The sequence below is a fragment of the Myotis davidii genome, unplaced genomic scaffold (genome assembly GCF_000327345.1).
Source record: "Myotis davidii unplaced genomic scaffold, ASM32734v1 scaffold1011, whole genome shotgun sequence".
Classification (NCBI taxonomy): domain Eukaryota; kingdom Metazoa; phylum Chordata; class Mammalia; order Chiroptera; family Vespertilionidae; genus Myotis; species Myotis davidii.
Window position 1 is genome coordinate 33,747 of NW_006282880.1, and position 9,098 is coordinate 42,844.

The following is a 9,098-nucleotide window of genomic DNA, read 5'->3' on the forward strand; positions in this document are numbered from 1 at the left end:
AAGCCCCCGGAGGTGGGTGTGGGTCTGAGGGATACTGTGTACATCCTTCAGGCTTCCTCCCTGCAGCTCTCAGGTACCAGGAGCTACAATTCCATCCCGAGCTTCTCCATCGTCCCACAGGTTGACTGGCTGCTGATTCAGGCATTTCTCACAAGCAGAGCCCTAGTGGCTTGGGCAGACACTAGGAACAGGACGAAGGCTGGGGTCAGACTCGCTTCTGTTAGAGCTTCTGGTAAGACAGAGAGCGGGTGGGCATTGACATCATGGGCTCAAATGAGGCCTCACTGAAATAGATAGGCACCACTTACCGAGACGTTCACTTTTACTACAAAATAATTATGAATCTGGCTAGGCACATTTCATAGGAACCATGTTGAGAACTGGGCAGGTTTTATTTTTAATGCTTATTTGCATTTTAAAAGTTGGGAAGTGAATTTTCTGTCATCGTTTAAAAGTTGGGAAGTGAATTTTCTGTCATCCTCTGCCAGTGTTGGCACAGCACATCATACCAAACCCTGCGAAGGGGGCCAGCTGAGCACCTGACAACCTGGCCCACGTGCAGCGCTTTGCCTAGAAGCCGTGTCTCCTATAGAACTGAGCTCGGGCGAGAATGTCATTGACCAAGTCAGCCTCTATGTCCAAAGGGGTGTCAATGGCTTCGACTCCTGACTTAAAGGCCAAGATACCACCTGAAATGAAACACAGAGGTTCAGATTGAAATGTTAACTTTCTGCAAGAATAAGATATGACCATTCCCAGGATGTCAGCCCTCCAGGCAAATCTTCCAAAGTAGGCAGTCCCAGACCCTTCTTCTCCCTCCCTCCCCTCCTAAAAGGACGTGCTACCTCAAAAACTACTGGGGAAAACCCAAGTAGCTTTCCTTCTCTCTCTTTTTAAAATACTTTTATTTTTCTTGCTTAAAAAGTCATATGTAGTTCAGGTCTACAAAACTAGATTCCCAGCAAATCTTCAGTCTGAGAATGCTCTTTATATTCTCTCAGTTATTTAATAATCCACTCATTTATTCACTCATTTATTCATTCAATGAACATTTTTAAGCACCTACTATGTGCCAGGATTTGTGCCACACTGAGAGCAGAGTGCACAATGCTACCCAGAGTTAATCATTTCTTGGAAGGGTTATGTGTATAATAAGCATGTCTGTGCATATGTGTATTAAACCTAGAATCTTTAATAGTTATTTATGTGTTTAACATAAGTGTGCTCCACTCTTATGTCCAGAGAAAAAAGCCTCTGATCCCTGCCGTCACGGACCTTGAAATAGAAAATAGAAACTGTTTATTCTAAATTAGGCCACCACGTGTTGAAGGCAAGAAGTACTGGTAGATACAGACCATGGGGCTTATAGGAGATAGACTTAATAAGAATTGGTATGGTTGGAGGTGAAGAGAGAAGGAACCAGAGAGCCTCAGAAAACACTAGAGATGACTGGACATATGATGGTGCCTTTCACAGAGACAGGAAATGTAGAAAAAAGAGCAGATTTCCAGTGGAAGCTAGTGACTTAATTCCTTCTGGGTCATGGTCTGTGATCAGCCAGGCATGGATCTCCACTTGGACATCTCATAGTACCTGAAGCCCTGGTGTCGCTGGGAAAGCTCACCGAGTAAAATTTTGTTCAAACAATTCAGAAATTGATTAATTCTTGCGTCAGGAAAGAAGCCTACCAGAGCAAGGCAAGCATATTCTTTTAAACTACTGCATTCACTTGCAAGGCATCCCTCCATGGCTCGATAACCAGCGAGAGGTATAATCAGAACCCCAACATCTGGCAGGAGGGAAAGGAAAGCGGGGAAGGAAGACCGCTCAGTAACGCAGGGGCTCCGAGAGCACTTCCCACAGCTCCTCCCAGGCCACGCTGACCCCGTGGGCACGCTCCCCGGGAGGCCACCATACATCTGGTCTGCAGGGGTCTCACTCAGCTCTTTTAAACAAACCACCACGATCTGGCCTACCTTTGAGGTGTTGGTCCACACTCCACATGGGGAATTTTCTCTGGATTGCCTTAATTCTGTCTGTCAGAATCCCAACAGCCTGCAGAAGGTGCTCTTTGCTGTCCCAGGTGCCAACAGGGTAATACATTTTTTTATCAAGCTAGAAAATTCAAATAGCAGTGGCAGCATCTGAATGAAGAAACGCGTTTTTCTGCTGTTCCTGAGTTCTCCCGTTTATGCTCAAGTTCACTGGCCTTCCCTGCCCTTTCCCCCCACCGCAGTGCTTTCTTCACAGAAAGGAGAGTCAGAGAAACAAAGTAAGATTTGGGAGGAGTGGATGTGGCCCGGTTTTAGTCAGCACTCTAACAGCACACATACAGACATAAATAAATGGAAAAGTTGTTTCAAATCATTAGCTCCCAAAGTCTACATGTTTTCAGTCAAAATACAAATTTGTTTCTAACCGGGATGCTAAAAGTCTGGGTTGCTATAGACCATATAAAGTTGAACCTGGAAACAGATACCCAGGTCATTTGGATCTTCTTCTTCCAATTTGTCTAAAGAACAAGTTGGGCCCTCGCCGGTTTGGCTCAGTGGATAGAGCATCAGCCGGCGGCCTGAAGGGTCCCAGGTTCATTCTGGTCAAGGGCACATGCCCAGGTTGCTGACTCGATCCCCAGAAGGGGGTTTGCGGGAGGCAGCCGATCAATGATTCTCTATCATCATTGATGTTTCTATCTTTCCCTCTCCCTATCTGAAATCAATAAAAATATATTTTAAAAAAAATAAAGAAAGAAGGAACAAGTTGGGTTACGTGGGGATTAATAATAGTGTTTTGATCCACATGGGTGAAATTGACAACTTCATGAACCCCAGTATAAATGCCCCAGTATGAACCCCTTTATAAGATTTTCTCAATGTAAGTACATTGCATATTATTTATTGCACATTGTAGTTATGAAAGTGATAGGATACTTTCTTATACTTACCCAAGAACTGATAAATCTCAAATAAAATACCAAAGCTGCATGACAGGAATCACAGTACAAATTGTGCTAAAGTACCAGGGTGTTCTGAAGCCTCGAAATACTGCAAGCAGCAGTGTGGGTTGAGCTTCTGCAGGGAGGGATGAAGTGGGGCCAATCGAAAGTTGCCAGCTAAGTACCTGCATCAGGCCAAATTTCAGGCCCCTGTGGTCCCAGCCGTCCTGCAGGACAGCTCCGCCGTGGCTTTCTCTGGAGATGATGGCTGCAATGAGGGCCGGGTCCACGCAATGCCTCCGCCCAACTTCTTTGATCAGAGTCTGGTACGGCTTTAAGGCCCTCAAGTCCATTTCAGCAAACATTTCAGAACCACGAATCCCTAAGTGGATGGAAAATAAATTGTTTCCTCTAATCCAGAAGAGAATCCTTTTCAGATAAGTTAGCCGTAGCTCACGACTGCACCTCACAGCTTGGGTAGTCATTCTAAGACATGGTGGGATTTTTTGTGGGTTTTGGTTTGTTTTGCTAATCCTCACTGGAGGATATTTTTCCCATTGATTTTTAGAGAGAGTGGGAGGGAAGGAAGGAAGTGGGGAAAGAAAGAGGAGGGAGAGGAGAGAGAGAGAGAGAGAGAGGCCGATCCACTGAGCCAAACTGGCTAGGGAAGATTATAACATATTTATAACAAAATATTAGTTTTCTGCTTCTTTCCTAGTCCATCCCTAGAGATGATTTTCAACTCCCTTAGCTGTTAACATCGGTGAGAAAGACACATTGACTGGTTGCCTCCTGCACACCCTGACCGTGGTGGGATTCTAACCTGCACCCACGTACATGCCCTTGACTGGGAGCTGAGCCGCCACTTTTTGGGATGCAGGCCGGTGCTCTAACCACTGAGATACCGGCCAGGGCACTAGGACATGTTTTAACCTTTGATTCTATAAACACAGAAAGGTCCACCACCTCAGACAGACACCATGTCTGTTTTTCCCCCTCGTTTTTCTGTTTCCTGCCACACTGCTGCACTGGGGAGATCCTTAGTCTAGAAGTCAGCCAGAATTTAATATCTTATTTAGGCAATCATTTCAATATGTAGAAACAAACATCTGGACAAGTTTGGAAATAATGGGAGGGGGCAAATAAGTAGTATATTAGGTTGGTCAGAATTTTGTTTTCTTCTCATTTTTAATTTCGACATTAATGCTATAATGATGATTATACTTTTCAAAATGAAGCTATTTTTCTAAGAAAGAATCTGGAAATGATGAAAGGGTACAAGCCAAATGTTTGCTTTGCTTTTCACTTACCGCAGTTAATCAACCTGGTTATATCACAGGCAGTCCCAGGCGTCTCCATGGTCATGATGTCGCCATAGCAGCCGCGGTACAGGCGGGGGTGCAGGTAAGGGCTCGCTGAGTGACTAAAAGGATAAGAGCCCCTGGAAGTGCCTGGAGAGGGGGTAGGGGGATGATAATTCACACAAAGCCTGTGAGAAAATATTGCTTGAGTTGCTATAATGAACATTATTAAACCTAAGGAAAAGCTATAGACTTAGTTCTCCCCAAGGACCTCCTCAGGACTCTAGAATAGCTCATCAGACAAAACAGAAGATTCCCCCTTCCCACTCTACTCCAACCTATAAAAGTATAATACAACGCAATTCTAAACATTGTGCAAGATCTCAAAACCATTTAGTGCAATCTAGATCAGACAGAATTGCTACTATATTTTAAGCTGGAACTTTGAGAGAAACTTTAAGGTACTTCTGACACAAATACTTAAGTGGATGTAAGCGCTGGGATTAACAATAGTGTTTCTTCTTTGTTGAGAAGAAAAAAGGATACCATTCACTTAAAGTATTTATTTTTATATTATGTTGCTGAGCAGTTGAGTTTCTATCTAGATCTAATTGGAAATAAAATTTAACTTACCATAAAAATGTAACTTAAATCTATTTTAACTTTTTTTTGTCATATGAAGTGAGTTTCCATCCAAGTCTATTTAGTTAGTTAGTTTTAAGTTTTGTTTATTTTTTTAAAACATTTTTATTTTTTAATTGCAGTTGATATATTATATTATATTAGTTTCAGGTGTACAACATAGTAGTTAGACATGATCATCTGATAAATCTAGTACCCGTCTGACATCATACATAGTTATTACAAGATTCTTTACTATATTCCCTGTGCTATACTTTACATCCTGAGACTGTTCAAATCTATTTACTAAAGGAGATAAAGAGCTTTTCTGTAAGTTGAAAAGTTTATTCTAATAGTTCCTAGGATTCTTGAGTTGTACCTTAAGGCTACAAATATTTGTTCTGGAAATTATATTTCTTAAAATGTTTGACGTAAAAAAAAAACTGTGTTGTTTTAATTGGCGTTATAAATGTGTTTTCAATAAAGAGGTGGATTTTATCCATTCACCATAGGCCACCGGCCTAGTTCTGATAAACTTGACAGTATAGAGAGACTCTTAGAATTTGGCACACAAACAATGGGGCTCATCCTTACCGATATTTATTTTAAAAGGAAAACAACGCAACTCTAAAGATTAAGTTTTTAAAACTACTTAATTTTTTAAAAAGAAAAACTCATCAAAAGAAAAATACAGTCACAGTCTGCCCTCTCACATCTACACACAGGCAATAAATGGACCCACAGTCCGACAATGAGCTAGCAAGTAAACTCGGGACACTGAGAAAGCCTATCCAGTTCATGAAAGCAGCAGAACCGGCCAAGCCAATATGCCTCTCTGAGCAGTATGGGTTCCACTGGGATACAGAGAGCAGGAGCCATCATCTCGGCTCTCCACCCTGCCCTCAGTGTAGTATCCTGTGCCTACAGTGTGATGGGAAATATATGTGAGTGACTAAATGGATGAATTCCTATGCCACCCATCACATGTACAATTGAGGTGTGGGGGCTGGGAGTGCAGACTGAAGTTTATCACCACCAAACCAGCACTGTAAGAAATGTTAAAGGGCTACTGTAATAATAATAAGATATACATATATGTCCCATATAATAAAAGCCTAATATGCAAATCAACTGAACAGGAGAATGACTGGTGGAATGACTGGTCACTATAACGCACACTGACCACCAGGGGGCAGAAGCTCAATGCAGGAACTGCCCCTATCTCTCAGGCCCCAGGCCAGTCAAGGCAGGTGCCAGCAGGAGCCCCCCAATCGCCCTGTTAGTCACCCCGCAGAGGGAGGTGACTGGCAACAGTGAGCAGGTGGCACCAGGCCTGCCAAGGTGGGTGCCAGCAGGGGCCCCTGATCGCCCCACTGGTTGCCCCACAGATTGGCCCTGATCGTCAGCCGGGCCTAGTGACTCTACCCATGCATGAATTTCATGCATCGGGCCTCTAGTATATATATATAAAGAGAGAGAAAAATATAGGCATAAAGAATAAAATATGGCAATAAATAAGTAGCTATTAATAATAACCTTAAATGTAAATGGATTAAATGCTCCAATCAAAAGAGATAGGGTGGCTGAATGGATAAGAAAACATGACTCAACTATATGCTATCTACAAGAGACCCACCTCAGAACAAAAGACACACAGGATGAGCATGAAGGGATGGGAAAACATTTTTTTCCATGCAAATGGAAACAAAAAAAAGCTGGAATAGCAAACTCATATCTGACAAAACAGACTTCAAAATGAAGGCCATCACAAGAGAAAACAAAAGTCACTACAGAATATAACACTGGTAAACATGTTTGCACACAATATAGGAGCACCTAAGTATATATAAAAAAAACTTCTGAAGGACTTTAAGGAAAAGATTGATAGCAATACAGTCATAGCAGGGGACTTTACCACCCCACTGATGTCACTGGATAGATCTTCCAGACAATAAACCAACAAGGAAACTGACTCAATGACACACTAAATCAAATGAATTTAATTAACATTTACAGAACATTTCACCCCAAAGCTGCAGAATATACAATCTTCTCAAGTGCACATCAGTCATTCTCAAAGATAGACCACATGTTAGTACATAAAACAAGTCTCTACAAGTTCAAGATTGAAATCAGATAAATCATTTTCTCAAATCACAATGGCATGAAATTAGAAATCAACTACAGTAAAAAACACTCAAAAAACATTTAAACACATGTAGGCTAAATAGCATGTTATTAAATAATGAATAGGTTATGGATGAGATAAAGAAAGAAAGAAAAAAACTTCCTAGAAATAAATACACAATAACCCAAAATCTATAAGACACAGTGAAAGCAGTCATGAGAGGGAAGTTCATAGCACTACAGGTCTACCTGTAGAAAAATTTTGAATAAACTATCTAACCCTACAACTTAAAGAATTAGAAAGAGAACAACAAGAAAATCCTTGAGTAAGTAGAAGAAAGGAAATAATAAAGATCAGAGCAGAAATAAATGACAGAGACTGAAAAAACAATATAAAAGATCAATGAAACCAAGAGCTGGTTCTTTGAAAAGATAAACAAGATTGATGAACCTCCAGACTCATTAAGAAACAAAGAAAGAAAGAAAAAAGAAACAAAGAGGACCCAAATAAATAAAATCAGAAATGAAAGCCATGAAGTAACAACTGACACCACAAAAATACAAATTGTAAGAAAATAGTATGAATAACTAAATGCCAACAAGATGGACTATGTGGATGAAATGGACAAATTCCTAGAAAAAATGCAATCTTCCAAAACTGAATCAGGAAGAATCGGAAAACCTGACTAGGCCAATAACAACTGAGGAAATTGAAGCAGTAATCAAAAATCTCCCAGCAAACAAAAGCCCTGGTCTGGAAAGTTTCACAGGAGAGTTTTACCAAATATTCAAAGAAGAACTAACACCTACCCTCCTCAAACTATTCAAAAACACCCAAGAGGAAGGAACACTTCCAAGCTCTTTTTATAAGGCCAACATTACCCTAATTCCAAAACCAGATAAAGACACTGCAAATAAAGAGAATTACAGACTAATATCCCTGAAGAACATAGATGCTAAAATCCTCAACAAAATACTAGCAAATTGGATCCAGCAATACAATAAAAAGATCATACACTGGGACCAAGTGGGATTTCTTTCAGGGATGCAAGGCTGGTACAATACTCACAAATCAATAAATGTGATATATCATGTAAACAAATTGAAAGAAAAAAATCACATGATCATATCAATAGATGCAGAAAAAGCATTTGACAAAATCTAGCACTTATCTTTGATAAAAACTTCAGCAAAGTGGGAATAGAGGGATCATACCTCAACATAATAAAGACCATATATGACAAACCTACAGCCCAGATCATACTCAATGGGCAAAAACTAAAGCCATTTTCCCTAAGAACAGGGACAAGACAGGGATGTCTGCTTTCACCACTTATTCAACATATATTCAACATAGCCACAGTGATCAGAGAAGAAGGAAACATAAAAAGGCATCCAAATTGAAAAGGAGGAAGTAAAACTCTCATTATTTGCGGATGACAGATATTGCACATTGAAAACTCTAAAAACTCCACCAAAAAAACCTACTAGATTTCATAAATGAATTTTGCAATATAGCAGGATACAAAATCAACACCCAGAAATTGATAGCATTTTTGTTGTTGTTGTTAATCCTCACTCGAGAATATTTTCCCATTGACTTTTTGGAGAGAGCGGAAGGAAAGGGGAGAGACAGAGAGAGAAACATCAATGTGAGAGAGACACGTCAATTGGCTGCCTCCCCCACACACCCCAGCCAGGACCAGGAATCGAGCCTGCAACCGAAGCATGTACCCCTGACCGGACGTGAACCTGGGACCCTTCAGTCCATGGGCTAACGCTCTATCCACTGAGCAAAACCGTCCAGGGATCAATGGCATTTTTATATGCCAATAATGAAGCCCTAGAAAGAGAAACTAAACAAACAATCTCATTTACCATTGCAACAAAAAAATTAAGATACTTAGGAATAAACTTCACCAAGGAGCTAAAACACCTATAATCAGAAAACTACAGGATGTTGAAAAAAGAGATAGAAGATATAAACAAGTGTATATACCATGTTCGTGGATTGGTAGAAATAACAGCATTACAATGTCTATATTACCTAAAGCAATCTATAGATTCAATGCAATCCTTATTAAAATACCAATGGCATATTTCACAGATTTAGC

At 40.6% G+C, this 9,098-nt stretch overlaps 1 protein-coding gene across 1 annotated transcript in view; it reads right to left on the bottom strand.

Annotated features, from left to right (window-relative positions):
• Positions 1 to 570: 570 nt before the first annotated feature.
• LYG2 (lysozyme g2) overlaps positions 571 to 9,098 on the bottom strand; it is a 12,435-nt gene continuing 3,907 nt past the window's right edge. Inside the window, exons 2-5 of the mRNA XM_015561803.1 lie at positions 4,246 to 4,386; positions 3,121 to 3,317; positions 1,977 to 2,115; positions 571 to 689 (exon numbers count right to left, since the gene is read on the bottom strand). Of these exons, the coding sequence (XP_015417289.1) occupies positions 571 to 689; positions 1,977 to 2,115; positions 3,121 to 3,317; positions 4,246 to 4,386 (596 nt within the window). The remainder of the gene's footprint in view (positions 690 to 1,976; positions 2,116 to 3,120; positions 3,318 to 4,245; positions 4,387 to 9,098) is intronic.